At 41.9% G+C, this 16,454-nt stretch overlaps 1 protein-coding gene across 13 annotated transcripts in view; it reads right to left on the reverse strand.

The window, feature by feature from the left end:
- Window positions 1–16,454, reverse strand: part of dip2a (disco-interacting protein 2 homolog A) — a 79,724-nt gene that overhangs the window by 26,877 nt on the left and 36,393 nt on the right. For all 13 annotated transcript variants that reach the window (XM_034573983.1, XM_034573980.1, XM_034573990.1 and 10 more), the window contains exons 2-5: window positions 10,516–10,587; window positions 5,650–5,766; window positions 5,434–5,553; window positions 1,084–1,353 (exon numbers count right to left, since the gene is read on the reverse strand). In XM_034573983.1, coding sequence (XP_034429874.1) covers window positions 1,084–1,353; window positions 5,434–5,553; window positions 5,650–5,766; window positions 10,516–10,587 — 579 coding nt within the window. The remainder of the gene's footprint in view (window positions 1–1,083; window positions 1,354–5,433; window positions 5,554–5,649; window positions 5,767–10,515; window positions 10,588–16,454) is intronic.

Below are 16,454 nucleotides of genomic sequence, written 5' to 3' on the forward strand. Positions count from 1 at the left end.
GACACCTCAGTAATGAACATATAGTCAAATGTCCACCTTAATACCACCAATAATTGGTAAATACCATCAATATCACCCTTCAATGTTTCCCATGCTTGATGGACTACAAGTCATTGTCTGTTGCTGACGTGAATCAAGAGTTTGACGGACCGAGGATGAAAGTGAGATTTATTTACAGCTCGACTGTCTCAATTAACCTCAACCTTGAAGGGGTTGGCTGCACAACAAATAGATATTTTTTTACCCTTAAGGAACACCCATGCCAGCAACACATACTGACGCACATGAACACACATACACGAACAAGACACAGTCTCACTTTGCTGCTGCTGTGAGACAGATTGATACAGATACTGAATCTCATTTACTAGCTTATGACACTTGCATCGCAACATGGTATGAGTAGCTTTGACAGGGAAGTAGCTATGAGCCCTTTCACATGACTGAATGACAGTGAGATGGCAGACGGAGACGACTAATTAGATAAACGCGAATAAAAACTCTGTTTCTTGTTCCCTTTGTCTCGTCCCACCAAGTGCTTTTGTGTGCCTGGAGGGAGATAAGACCTCTGATGTACCAGCTGTGTAGGACACCACTGTCTGTCTGTGATTAGGCCGCAGTTACACAAAAACAGCCTGAGCGACATAGTACAGGTTCTTGTGCTGAAATCAGCAAATGTGAGACAATATATAAAAACCTGTCTGCATGCAGAAGTCTGCAGTCTTGTTTAATGATTGTATAAGAATGTTATTTTACTGTGAAGGTTAACCCAATGACACTGAAAGCATCTTGAAAATATTATATGCACTAAATAAATTTGAAAATTCAAGCGTTTTTTGGCTCACATCGTCTCATTCTAGTTTTACATTGCCTCCTTACTTCAGCTCAAAACCCCGCTAGACACAATTTTACAGTTTTCCAAACAGCATGAGGGGTAGAGATGAGTTAGATTAACATTGTGTAAAACTTAAACATGAACCTCTGCTAACTGAATGAGAGCGCTGTATTATAGTAAAGGGTAAAGAAACATACAGATGGACCAGCTGATATGTGATGGAGTGTGAGACTGCGTGTGTCACTGACCTAGCTGGGTGTGTGCCATGAGGTCTGCCAGTGCGGTAGCTGCGGCGTTGGCGTTGAGGGCTGCGTGGGCAGTGGTGTTGGTGGTGGTGACGGATCTCCCTCCCGGGTGGGATGAGGTGGATGATGCGGAGGATGAGGTGGACGAGCCCTGGATGACACGGTTAAACCAGTGCTCAACGGCTGGGTGGCCGTGGCCCTGGTAGGGCGTGGAAGTGGCCAGACGTCCCTGCCGGCGCAGCGAGCCCTCATCTTCCGACGCTGAGGAGGTGTCTGTGTTTGACAGGTCAAGACAGGGCAGCGTCACAACAAGAATATGGCGAAACATGGCAATGAAACTCTTCAGCAGGATTTAGATGATATGCTGATGATACACTATTCTATTTATGCAAACAGGAAGAAGCAAGTGAGATGGCCTGATGATTTGGAAAGAGATGCAAGTTGAAAGGCTGAGGGATGCTTGTTTTTTAATGTCTTGTAGCGCATGTCTTTGATATTTGACTGCATGTAAAACTGCCACACTAACACACAGTTACACTGCAACTATACTTTCACAACACGTAAATGACAAAGTGCAATAGATTTCTCCAACAGATGGAAGAGAGTGACTCATATTTGTAGAGGACTGGAGGGGTGAGAACAAATTTGGTCTGGTAAGAAAACAAGAGGTTGTGAGGTTGTGTTTTAATACACTCAACATAGACATATTTTAATCTTTTGAATACAACAAACAAAGTCAGTTTTCCAAGAAAGTTTTTCCAAGATTTAAAAAAGAAATTCTGCTACAAACTACAGGGACGCAGGTATAACATTTTATAAATCTTGGGTATTTTGAATACACTCAAGAATACAGTTTTCAAGAAAGACGTGTCAGTGCATTTACATTTAACTTCACTGATACTGGTATTTGTGCTTGAGAATGTTGCTTCTAAAAATTGGAAATATAGATACATACAGTACATGTATAATAATCTGGTAAACTAGAGATTATCTGCTTCAGTTGTTATGAATTGGTCAGAGCCCCAGGTATTGATGACTTCGCTGTGTGAACTGTGAGCAGTTGGTCTCAGCAAAAATAGCCCAAACAAGAACAGCTTCAAAGTAAGGTAAGGATCTTTAAAAATGAACACATTCCACTGCATCTGCCCAGTTCACAGAAATGTCAGCTCTTTCAAACAGATCACTGTAGTTGCACAACAGCAGGCCAGTCTGAGATTTGCATTCTGCAGAGAACGGGATGAAAGGGCTAAAACAGCCTAAAAAAATGAAATACTAAATTCATGAAGCTTTTTTCAAATTCAACAAGAAAGATCACACTTGCCTTATGAACCATCATTTACAAAGTAAAAAAGGGGGCCTCTTCTGCAGCAACTGAGAAATGTACCAAACTCATTCACATGTGAACACTCAAAGTCTCTGAGCATGTTTTCCAAACCAAAGCTTTAGTAATGTGGGAAATCTATCCCCAGTCCACTGAGGGGATGAGAGAAAGACGTTTAGAAAACAGAGATTAATCCTGTGTGTGATCAGCACATGCCTGACGAATGTTCTAAACTAATGAGCCTTTTCTGTGATTAATCTGCCTACTAATCACTCACAGTATGTATTACAAGTGAAGTCCACCAATAGGGATCCGCAGACTCCTCCAGCTTCCTCGTGGCCTTGCAGAGGCTGTCAGAGGAAGGCTAGAGGAGGTCTGATTATAACAAGCTAAAATTTAATATCTCTACAACCAGTGGACCCAAGGGGGTTATCACGTATTCATGATTCTGTTTGTTATTCCTCTGCCTCCTTACAATCTCTCGCAGTAACCTCAACACAGTTACACAGAGGGATGGGGAAAGAGAGGGTCCGAGAATAATTGCAAAGTAGAAATAGACAGGCGAAAATAATGGAGAAAGAAACTATGAGAGAAAGAAAGAAAGAGGTTATTAGTCACAGAGAGGAATAAGAATAGAAAGTAAAGAGTGAGTCAGAGAAAGTGCTGGAGGATTCGTCGGGAGAGAGGGTTATAAAAGAACGAAAAGAAAGAGGCAGATAAGCTGAGATTTCTATCATTTTTTTGCATCAATTAAATATTACGTCGAAGCAAAGGCGAGTATATAGAGCAACAGTCCAGCAGTCTAACATTAATTGGAATCCATTTAAGTGAAATAACATCATAACAGTTGGTTCCTGAATGTTACAAGTTAACTATACAAATGACATCCTATGTATTGGAGCATCCATGTGCAATCTATCTTTCTTTATATGTACCAAAATGGTAAACAACTTGCAATAACTGACTGATTACAACTTTGTGAACATTGACAGTACTCAGAAAATGTACTTAAGGTACAATGATGCTTTGAGCAAAATGCTAATGACAATGACAGTGAACTATGCATCTCCACTTCCTCTAGTTTTGCAGAGATGAAGTTAACATATCCCGGATATGGGTGCCGCCATCTTGTGCTTTTAATGTCATTTGGAGCCAGAGTCTATACAGGAGAGATCATGGGGTGGAACTGGGTATTGATACACATGCTCGACCAATCGCAAGTAAGTCTTCGCTGTCATTCATCATCAATCGTCAAACGTTTCTCAGTGGGATAAGAACTGCCTAAAATGACAGAAACCATCTTTGAGAAAAATGTATTTAACATGTACTTTTACTTTACTTTTACCTTTTATTGGTTGGTCCATGTCCTATCCACTGACATGGAGGAGGGGAGTTTATGACCTATACAGCAGCCAGCCACCGGATGACCAAGATAGTTTAGCTTCATTATTGGGGAGCTGTCGTATCATCCATCCTTATATAAAGTCCTGTCTGGCAGGTATATTTATCATTTCCATCATCTTAGTTAAGACTGTTAGCTAATTGGCATGGAAGACAATGTATAGCTGTGGCAGCTTTCGTTCAGCAGATATTCGTTCGGGAACTACAGGAAAATTTAGGCACTAGAGGGAAATTCAGGGGATCACTACAGTTATTACAGTTCCTCTCCAGGGGGAAATGAATGTGTTCTGGATTTGAAGGATATGAATCCAATTTTTACTGAGATATTTCCGTCTGGAGTGAATTGATGGGCAGACAAACAGACACAGTCGCTGACAGACCAACATTGCCATCCCTAGAGCTATGCTGTTAGCATGGCTAAATATACACAAGAGAAGCAGATTACTATTGGGCATTGATTGGTGCTGTTTTTTTTTCATGTTTTCCATGTATGATTAGTCACAATCATTATCTGTATATTACTACTATTATTACTACTGTATATTAGTACTTTTTGCTCGTATGACTACTGATTCTTCCCTGTTAGACGTTGGGTGATTAGACACATAGTTTGACTGAATATGAGAGATGCAAACAGAGAAAGAGAAAAATTGAACGATGCCTGTGTTAGATACAGATAGCAACAGCACTGGGACCTGCTCAACAAAATATTACACCACAGCACCAGTAGTTTATAAAAACTCTTCAGAGCAACTTTAAGGTTATTCTGCCAAATATCAGACATTATGTTGAAATAATGAACATAACCAATGTCACTATGCGCAACGCCTGTAGCTGCCATTAGAAACAGTAGCAGATCCCAGACCATCTTATGTGTACAGTACAGGATTTTGTGGGTCTGTGGAGCCAATCCTGTGAACATTACCCCAATATATTACAGTAGATCAACTCAGAGTGACTCAAAACAACCATGAAAAGGGCCCCTCCTCCTGCTCAAACCCCAGTGTCTGAGCTCTTAATCCGGTTACGTGCTCCTGTGTCCTCTCTTTACCCAAGACATGAGGCTCTGAGGACTCCTACCAATTAACTCTTATACACCAACAATAAAACCACAACAGAGTTTGAGAGACTTGAAAGTTTTCGACTGTAAAATATGTCACACAGATATCTTACTCGCTGATCAAACAACGATTTAGGAATTTGAGAAAACATTTATATAGTTTTTTGGCCTTGGACATCTTGCAAAAAGAAGCCACAAGCTGCAGCAAAATGACAAAAATTCAAGTGATCTGGCCCACACAATACAAACCGTTATAAAAGCAGGCGAAAGGTCGACATTTTGAGACTATGTTAAAAATCTGATTATGCAACTCATGTGGGAAGGTCTGCCTGGGAACATGATAGTGAGAACTGAGTCCTTTATAGTCCTAGAGAATGGACACATTCATCAGACTGCACATTTCTTTCCAGTGGCAAAAGCTTGGCAACATCATCTTCGTTCACTGGACACAACAGGGAATAGGCATCCTGCACTCTGATACACATGTAAACAATCATGAGTGATTGTAAACCTCGGCTAGGATACTCTCTGGCCTGGTTTGGCAGTGGGTCTTCAGGAATAAAGGTCTCACCTGGTGGGGTGCATGCCTCCACAGATGACTGAACTAGCACAGATCGTCTCTTAGAGGGCATGGGCATCTTCCTCTCTTTGTACTTTGCCAAAGCTGCTTGGACGGCTTCTGTGTGCAAATCTACCAGAACAGACAAACACAGTTTAGCTACAGCATATAAGAGGAGCACCAGGTATAAAAAAAAACAACCTTTTGGCAGTATGGACAAATCTTTACCAGATCTGAAGCGTTCATCCCGGGTGTTGGCAGCCCGGGACTTGTGTTTGGAACCTGGAAGAACTGCTTGGGAGGAGGCCTGGATTCTGTTGTCAATTTGCAGAGATGGATCTACACCTGCAGAGAAAAAAAGACCAAAACCGGTAGAGGACAATTTATACCAGGAAATCAACAAAACGTTTATCTTCCTCTACTGTCCACAAGCTGAAATATTAATATCAGAAATAGGAGCACATACCATCTTTGCAGAATGTGTTATGGACAAAGAGCAACGCTGCTGAATATTTCTTGACCAGATCAAGTATCCACAAGCTTAAAGGTAATCCCTACTTAGGCTCCTGTCTTCTAATACAGTAGCTTGGAGTTGAGAAAGTGTTCGCTATAATTAATCCAGCCTGTCTCGCCGCTCTCCAGCTGCCTTCAAGCTTTCTAATAAGGGATGCAAATGCAAATTTCACAGTCAGACATAACAGAAAGAAGGTGATTAAGCGCCATGAATGTCAAAAAAGACAACATCTTCTGAGTGGAGCGTTCTAAAAATTATCAAACACTCAGACTCGTCAACCTCAGACAGGGAGTATCAGTGGAGGAACCCGAGAGTAATGCCTGCTTTCGAGAGGATGTATTTAGGTGGGAAGGTTAAATGCATAGGATAAACTAAAACATTTATTCTCAGGAGGAAAGATCCCATGAAACAAAAAGAACGTGATCATATTAGATTAATCTGACTTTGGTGTTCATCATTAAAGATCTGAATGTACACATAAATGATGTAACATGAACAATACAACTGAAGAAATCTCTTGCCCACAATCTGCCTACAGTTCTCTGTTGGGCAATGAAAGGCCGTAGCGGTTATTTTAGGCAGCCTTGAAGGACAGCATTAGACACAATGGAACAGGAGGCTGTACTATAACTTAGCAATATGTCCGACAGTTTTACACAGGGCATTTTCCTGGAAGCGGGACAAAGAAAACACTCCAGTTAAAAAGGATGTTTCTGTAGTTCTGTAGCTGTGTCTTGATAAATATCAACTGGGCCCATGTTTCCACTGCCTCCTGTCGGTTTTCCAAAAAATCCAAACCAAACAGATGCCAAAATATTACATGGCTTTTTTTTCTGGAGCATTAGCAGCAGAGAAAACATTTAAATACGTTACTGTGTGGGTGATAATGTCGGACCAGAGCTGAACTAGAATTATCACCTCATGGCTGTATGCCTCCAGCAGCAGGTTAAGTTGTAGTTTACATCCATGTTTGTTAAGACTCATAAACATTAATGTGAAGACTTTGAAGTTGAGTTTAATAAATGGAATGTAAGTTAGGTTTTTGGGGGAAATGAAAGTGATGCATGATTCCAGGGAATAATTTCCAGTGAAATCAAACATAATAATTGATACCTTGCTGCACAAGATTAAAGTCAGACTGGATTTGGTCGTTATGAACACAAATGACAGTTGGGATTATTTGCATATCAATCGTGGAATTGAGAGCCGATCACAAGTGGCCACAGAGGACACATTCAGGACTCAATCTAATGCCAGAGTAAACAGATGAACCCAACGCTGATCACTTGTGATCGGATTTGTCAGGACGGATGTTAATTCCAGGTCTGAACATGGCCCAATAGTCACAGTGTGGATAGAGAGAAAGTCTAAATGTCCACAAATTACAGGCCAAAATTAACAGAACAGATAAAATTGACAAGACTGTAGACAGTTATGAGGTTTCACTGGGTATTGACCTGTGACCAAGCGACACACACAGAATGACTACAGAGTTCCACCAAGGGCACATTCAGCCAGTTAGATCCAACACTTCGCTGGATGGCTGATCAGACACCCGGGCCAGCCAGCCAGCCGGCCATCAGCCCACCCGGCTTTTCAGCGGCAGCTTACAGGGGATCAGCGAGCTCCACGATGTCAGCAACTCTCAGACAGCAGCAGCACAAAACACACTGCAATACTGAGCAACATCCACAAACACACTTCAACTTTACCCTATTTAATAATATGAGTTTAAATATTACACAACATAGCCAATACGGCCTGAGGACATTTAAGGACACACAATGCATAGAGCCTCACACATGCACAGGTGCACACACGCCAGACACACAAACACACACACACCATCCCTTGAGCTTAGATAGAGATCAATATACGCTGGTGCCTTATATTGCTCTGACAGCACAGTCACACAATGGCCTTTTCCCAGCTCCCACAGGAAACAGACCTATAAAACAAGCCAGACAGGACACCAGACCCGGTTGCTGGGCAGAGCACACCTAGGAGACACACCACACTGAGCCAATCAGAGGCATGCTCCGTCACAGCAGATGTTGTTATTGGTTCACAGCGAAACCCTGATGAATTTTTAGCACCTGCCTGATGCCAACACTTATCGGTGTGGTGGCTGACAAGACGTGTGCCGTGTCTCGCTTGTAGAGAAACACTTGGCTATCAACGTGCATCAAGTTCACAGATGAATATAAGAATCACACATAAATAATCTTCCTTAATATAAACTATATATGTGTATAATATCTTAATAAAGGTGAATTAATTAAGAAAGAGATGGAAATACATTCCTCATCAGAAACAAGAAAAACAACCATACTATTATTGTATTTTTTACCATAGACTGTATATAAAGACGGTCGCCATGACTGTTCCCCAAAAGTGAAGCCAAAGCATGTGAACGCCACCTGGTGGCTGGCTGCATTATAAGTCATTATAGGCCCCCTCCATGTTAATCAATGGGAAGTGGAACAAACTAATAGGTCAAAGATTACATTACTTTGGTTTTAATTAGTTATTTGATGCTATCTGAACAGGGTTAAACGTTAGGATTCACAGCTGAGACTGACTCCTGGTCGAGCACATGTATCGATGGGACCTAGCTACAACGGCTCCATCCCGTGATCGCTAATGCACAGACCCTGAATCAAGATGGCAGCGCTCATATCCGGGGTATTTTAGCCTCATTTCTGATAGTGGGACTTCCCAGAATGGTCAACAAATCATGCAATTATCTATTCTTCTTTCAGTGGCACCAAAAAAACTAAAGTATAAACAAAGGAAATTATTCTGCTCTCACAGATCTGGCTTTGTACACCAACTTTATTGCAGTTGGCACATGTTCAGTCCTATGACAACAGTGAAATATAAGACATTAAAACAGCTTGTGAAATTTAGTATGGAGCTCTGAAGCCGACAGTCTATTGGACTCCTATTTCAACCGTTCAGCTGTTAAACTCTAACCCACTGTCTCGTCGTGCTGGATGGATTTGTCATTAAAGACCAACACATCCATTCATCCTGAGAGAAGTATGTGTTGTACATGAACCACACCAAAGTGTGTCCCTCTCTGCTCTAAACCAGTCACTTCCCTGCTTTATCAGACTGTGTGGAATCGAACAATGAATGAGGGAGCAAGATAAAGATAGAAGATGAAGATGCTGGTCCGCCCAAGCTAAATAACAGGCATGCTAACTCCAGTGGAAATCCTTGAGCGAGCGGCCCACACCAGACTCTGGTTTCCACTGAGGCTTGATGTTGAGATCAGGCCAAACCAAAGAACGACATGGACCCTGGATAAAGGACCGAGAAGCATGAAGCATACGGCAGCAATTCCTCTCTGGGATTCACCACAAACCACCTCGTCCTTACAGTCTGCTCATGGCGGCTAGGAATGACCGACTGCATGACTGGGACTAAAAATACAATGAATTGATATACGCAGTCAATGGCCATAGACATAAGTAACACACAGATGGGAAATATCACGACCTCCTGTTCTTCAAAGCTAACACTTGTCTTCTCAAACAATTATAACCCTAATGTAAGATGGCTGGCACAAATACGCACAAGTTGTAGTTACAAAATAAATAGAAGAAACATTCCTTAAAACTAGAACGGTGCAGGAATAAGGCAAACACCCTATCTCACCTTGTTAAAGAAAGTAGGATAAAAGAATCCTGGATCTGTCTGTTCATCTGGACCCAGTCCAAAATTAAAATTCCCCGACAATGTGTCTTCACAAGATTCACACACAATTCAATGAAATTGTATAAAAAAAAAAAATACTATCTTGCAATGTTAATGAAAATGAAAAATATCCACCAGATCCAACAAGTTTCATGGTAATCTGTTCATAAATTTTTGGCGTAGTCCTGCTAGCTGCTAACAGACAGGCAAACTTCCTTGGTGAACGCAATAACCGTGCTCCTGTAAAACAAGCTAATTTATTTAAAAAGCACATTATCCATACCATGAGAGTAGCATAAACAACGACAGGTGACTGAGTAACTTGTAGAATCTAGACGAGTTGTCTCCTTCCCTAGCTTGGTTAGCACCCATTTTCATTTCCATTACATACAGTGTGATAAATGGCTGACGCAAGACAAAGGCATTAATTACAGATCCAAGGGTGACAGGGCAACAACCCTGACCCGAAGAATCAAGGTCACACCAGCAAGAACACCACTAACCAGGATAGTATAAAAAATAGATATCCTTCATGTGGAGGTTAATTTACTCCGTTTAAAATAACTCCTTTGTAACTTCTCAATTTGTTTTTCTACTTTGCTTAACAATTCTAATGTTGATTTTGCATAATTTTCTTTCTATTACTTTTCTCTGCAAGCTGCATTAAGGCTCCCTTCAATAAATAACCTGAATGTGCTCTTAGCAAATAAAGATGCTACAATAATTATCATTACTAACATGATCAGATTCATCATCTTGTTCTCTTTTCTGTTGCAAGGACAATTCTCTCAATGCAACACCGACAGAGGCGGTCAGAGCAAAGATACAGTAAAACCTGGTTCTGGGCAGTAAATCTCTTGCAGGCCTGTGTGCCTTACCTTGTATCTGTGGGATGTACGGTGCCAACAGCTTGCCTCTTTTCTTCTCATAGCCCTTCTGAGTGATGTCCCCTGAACAGACAGAGACAGAGAGGTACAGAGAAACAGACAGAGAGAGAGAGAGAGAGAGAGCAAAGAGAGGGGGGCAACGGAGAGAGATGAGTCATTAGCTCAGCTGTGTCCTGGCGGTGTGTGTGTGTGTGTGTGTGTGTGTGTGTGTGTGTGTGTGTGTGTGTGTGTGTGTGTGTGTGTGTGTATGTGTGTGTGTGTGTGTGTGTGTGTGTGTACTGGCAGCCTGGTTACACTGGCACCATAGGGCACCAGAGGAGGGCTGTGGCAGCAGATGACCAGTACAGTAGATGACCAACTGGATGTCTCTCGTAAAAAGACAAACAGGAAGTGACACTGCAATTGTTGCTCCATACAACCACAAAAAAACTAAAATCACACTTGACAGATATGATATTGTGGAGAGTTTCCACTGAATTCTTGAGTGATAACATCAGCTCGGCAGCGGGCATTTAAAAGATCGTTTGTCTGGTGCGCCTGGAACATGTTTCCCTCTCTGGGTTTTTTACCAGAAGTAAAAATACTGCTGATGTCAGCATCGGCATGAAGTGAATCCGCACACACACATAATTAAAAGGCAGTATGTTAAATAATCTCTGGCTACAGGTTATTTCAAAAGCCCTGAAAGGAATATCAATGTACAAGCATTTCCAAGCCTGGAATTTAACTAGAATAATTGAAGGAAGAGGAAAATGAAGGCAGAGGGAGATGGATAGATAGGGATGCAGACAAATGGACAGAGAGAGGCTGCACCTCTAATCTATTGCTGTGAAAGGTGCTTTTTAAATAAAATTGCCTTTCCTTGCCTTGAAGGTAATATGGCTTAGTAGTGTGAAAACATTGAAGATTCAGCAATGGATTAACTCAGCAAATTATCACTACATTTAGCGGGGGGAAGAGTAGACTTAGTTAAAATGGCGATTAAAACAAGTTTGCTCAACTAAATTAACCCCAGCACTGCTTCTGTAGGAGCTGCTTATATTGTTGGTGACCTGAGGTGAAACAGACTCATTGTGTGATACGATAATAAGGGAACTGCAAAATGTCACTTTGTTTACATTATTATGCAGACTGGACAAACTTTTATATATGACATATTAATAAAAAAACATCATAAGATTATCATCGTCAGATTTGTAGCAGAATAAATTAGTCATGTACATCACATTTTGGCATTTTTGTGTTGATTTGACCCTGGCAGCAGTTTAACATTTTGAAGAACCCGGCAATACAGTGTGTTACACTTTATTATCAGCTGTCACAGTGTGAAATGCTTCACTAACAGCATTTAGTCCAAGAAGAAAGAAACTGACTTATGAAAATGGTCTTCACTAAATAAAACTGTCACCGTAACATTGAAACGCATCCATGTCCACATGAGACCAGCTCAGAAGACAGAGAATGAGGTCACTAAGTTTGGAGTGTTTTGGCTGCTCGTGGATGATTTGGGGTTTGTAAGATGTCACCATTTCTCAGTGGATGCTCACTTTGTTTTCACATAAGGCTTTTCGATTCACACACAGTACCTCGGACACACAAACAAACAACAGTATATCCTCCTAAATATGACCTCTCTAGCACAGAATTCAACCCAACTTCTGAGTGGTCAGGTTTTCCACTGGATGTGACTTGTCAATGAGAGTTCAATGAATGGAGATCACACTGTGACCATTTTAATAATCTATACAGGCTTTCAGTGGGGGTCATTTGGGTGGAGGTCAAGTAAAAAGGGGTCAACTGGGCTATCTGGACAGAACAACCTGATTCAATTTCTCCTCCTCTGATCATATCTCTTCATCCTACCTTGGGGAGTTCTTGATTTTACTTGCTTCTTATTAATGTACAGTACATGAAGTGTTGAACCTCTATACATGTATTAAGGTATAAAGAACACAATCTGGTCCTTTATATTGATAGATTTTTAACATTTTAATTAATACTTTCCCAAAATATTCACATGATATTACAAAATACGTGTCACAACCACATGTTGGTGTGAAGGCAGGTGTTGGTGGTCACTGCCTACTGGTCCTGAGTCACCAGTAACAGCTGAATGACTGCACTGTTAAATGTCCAGGAGAGCAGGAGGCCAGCAACAATACAGCGCTGTCCACAGACCGGCTGAGCCCGCTGACCTGACACTGACTCTTTCTGGTGATAAGTGTATGTGTGTGTGTGCGTGCGTGCGTGTGTGTATATATCAGTATATGTCTGCGTACATGCCAGCGTGTCTGAGTGTGAGCACCGCAGCAGCCAATCAGCCTGACAAGAACACAATAGAGGGCTATTCTCTGTGGTTGCTGCAAATACTGACCAGCAGCCTTGATGGCCAAGTGGCGCACACACACACACACACACACACACACACACACACACACACACACACACACACACACACACACACACACACACACACACACACACACACACACACACAGTAATGTCTCTGTGACGCTGAGGTCTTTTGATCTGACAACTAGCAGCTTGGTTATTAAATATGGAGGAATGGACTCAAGCATTCAATGGTTAATTATGGCCCTTTAACGAATCTTAAAAAGCCAAATAAAAAAGGTCTGAGGCAAAAGAATGAAATGCACAAGTGTGTTTTGCTTGCACATATGTTTGTATGTGTGTGTGTGTTCCAGGTATTTATATTACTAAATCAGTACACAGTCACATTATGGGGAATTGTATACCCTATGGGAGCAAAAATCGAGTCCCATTATATAAATCAATAGATTCCAAGGTGAAGACATGTGTTAAGGTTAGGTTTAGGTTAGGCAAGTAATAACTATGGTTAAGGTTAGAGTAAGTCTCCATGAAATCAATAAAAGTCAATGTGATGTCACCTGAAGTCATGGACTTAAAGTAAATGTGATGCAGTGTAAAGGCGACAAAAATGAAACGTCCCTTTTGCCTTGAATACACTCTGGGTTCGAACGTTGTTGGAAACATTTTGGAGAAAGTAAAAACAAAGGCAACAAAATATAACATTGGTCTGGTCATTTTTAGACATTTTAATGATGAGTTGGTACATATTACAGTATATCATTAAGGTTAGGATAATGGACCAAAAAGTGTGTCAGTAAATGTCCTCACAAGCATCTAAATAACTAACAAAAGTGTGTGTGTGTGTGTGTGTGTGTGTGTGTGTGTGTGTGTGTGTGTGTGTGTGTGTGTGTGTGTGTGCTTGGGTGTGTGCGACTATTTTAATGTATTCCTGAACAAACACTCCATGTCCCTCTGTGTATGAGCTTTGAACACCTCATAAAAAGAAAAATGTGAGGATTCAAAGGTCAATATGTGACCTGTCACCTGGGGAATAAACAGAGGGTGGTGGGATACAGAGAGACAGAGGGATGAATGGAGAGAAGTTTAGCACATGCACCAAATTAAATTGTCACAGGGGACAAGCTGTAGCTTATAGTATATTCGTGGCGGAATGGGAAACACTTCATTTAACCCCTGCACGCTGACTAAAGGCTTTGCCATGTAATTGAGCTGTAAAGAAAAGGCTGCATCTCTAAACAAGAGGGAGAGACGAGGGGTGGGAGAGAGAGAGAGGAGGCATTTCTCATGTCATGATGGTTAGACAACCAGGGGCTCAGCTGAAAGAGTTTTTTTTTAGCTTCCTCAGCCGGCATCCACCTTTATCAAAACCCAGCTTCTTTGTTTGCACCATCCCACTGCTCTGACCTCTCCACACTGCGCATTCCTGTCATCTCTTGACCTCCAAACACTCTCACTTTTTAATTACCTGCCGCAGTTCCTCCTGAGAATGTCCATATTTTTGCGGGGTATATTTGGTCGTCTTGTCAAACTCATTATCAGTCTGAAGTGACAAAAAGCTTATTTACAGCAGAGCGTGGGCATATTTTTGTTGTGGAACATCACACAATGTTGTTACCATAAAAACCCTTCTCACAGGGTCCTGAATCCAATTGTCGAAAAAGAGACGGTCAATCTCGTAACACCCTGAACTGTGACAGCTAGAGAGCCCGCTGTCCTCTGCTTTGTCTTATTGACTGTAATTGACTGATGGCTATTGACCGGAGCTGCTCCTCAAATGAGGCCCCATTAGAGAATTACCTTGCATCTGCCTAGACGGAGCTCTACAGTGAGGAGGGAATTACTGACACACACACAGCACATTCCTCTACAAGGCTTCACCAACACAGTGATGACAGATAATGAGACAAGTAAAATTAATATATATATATTTCAAATTGGTATAGAAAATGTCTTACCTTATGATTGTTCTCATCTTGAGGTATCATATTTCACAGTAATTTCTCGTAGTATTACTTATTCTGTCCATATAGTCCAACACTCATTCATATAGTCTCAATTTCCTCTATGTCCTGAAATAAAATGTGCCACCCTGCCACCCTCTCCTAATTGACAGACGGACAGGTGGCCCCATCCTCCCTTCATGTCAGTTCCTGTGCCAGGTTGACCCACAACGTGCCAACACTGCTGCCAAACCAGCGACCAAGCCGCCTGCCCTTCAGCCGCAGAACGCCACAGCTAAATATTTAGGCTGAGCAGCCCTTGCCCTCTGGGCTTGTATATTTATTCCAACAAAAGCAGATGGCCAGGTGTCATCTAGCATCAGCTCTCCAAACGTTGGTTTTACACATCTGGATTAAACTTTACTCCAGACAGGCGGTAAAAAAATCTTGACATTTTTCCAGTGCATATTTGCAGTGGACGGTTTATTCGAGGACCTGAAGTGAATTATTCCAGGTGTGCACAGCAGGCTCTGAGCACTACCCCTCTTATTCTCAGAGTCTATATACGTGCTTCTTGCAGCTTTCCCTTACTTGTGTCTGGCAGATGTAAAAAAAAGAAAAGAGATATGAATAAGGGGCAAAGACCGGGCTAGATGGAGAAAGAACAGATCCACAGCACAAACTGAACCACAAGTCTAGCTTAATAGTCTGTGTACATGACAAATAAAACACCAAGCTGCAGAAATCATTATAGTAAAAGAACAATGTGCAATTACCACAGCTGACCCCTATTAAATAGTTTTACCTACACAGAGACGGAGGCAGAATCACTCACATGCAGAAGCTGGAGGAGTGAGCGCAGCGGCGATGAAACGTCTTCAGCGCAGAGTGAGAGATGATATGCACAGACAGATGGAGGGAGGGAAGAGGAGGCCAGCGGCAGAATACAGGCAGCTGGGTCAGCAGAGGCTAACACCAGCTAACAGGCTAACAGGCAAAGTCTATATAATCAGTCCTGCTGTCACCAGTCAGTCTCTTCAGCATCCTTTGTTTCCTTCCAAAGTGAGAGCAAGAGAATAAAACGTACAAACCATCTCCCCTCATACTGCCTTCCCATCAGTCCCCCTCTCTCCTACCCTCACTAACATCCTGCACTCCTGGCTCACCCCCCCTACCCCCTTCAGTCGACTGCCCCCGACGCCCCCCCTCCTTCCCCCATTCGTTCCCTCTCTTTCAATCCCTCCCTTCCTCTCTGCTGAGGTCTCTGCACAAAGCCAAGCTATAGGCTGCAGGATCAGGGTGTCAAAGCAGACCCCTGCCCCCCACCTTCCTACATACCAATCTCACACACACATGCACACACACTGTACAAGAACTATGGAAGAGACTAGCCTGTTACAACATGTTTATGCAGGTTAAGTTACCGGATAATGCAAACTTTGTCTCACTGTCAAAAAGAAGATTCTTCTACTCTGATGTTGACAACCACAGCACTTCCTACAACAATATACTCCACAGCTGAGAAATAAAAAGACAAAGTCATTTCTATAACACTGATGGAAGGTTGATATGACCACAAAACCACCTGGATAACCAGGTATAATAAGCTTTGATGCTCTATTGTAACTTCCACATGGA

This window comes from Hippoglossus hippoglossus, chromosome 21, assembly GCF_009819705.1.
Source record: "Hippoglossus hippoglossus isolate fHipHip1 chromosome 21, fHipHip1.pri, whole genome shotgun sequence".
Lineage (NCBI taxonomy): Eukaryota > Metazoa > Chordata > Actinopteri > Pleuronectiformes > Pleuronectidae > Hippoglossus > Hippoglossus hippoglossus.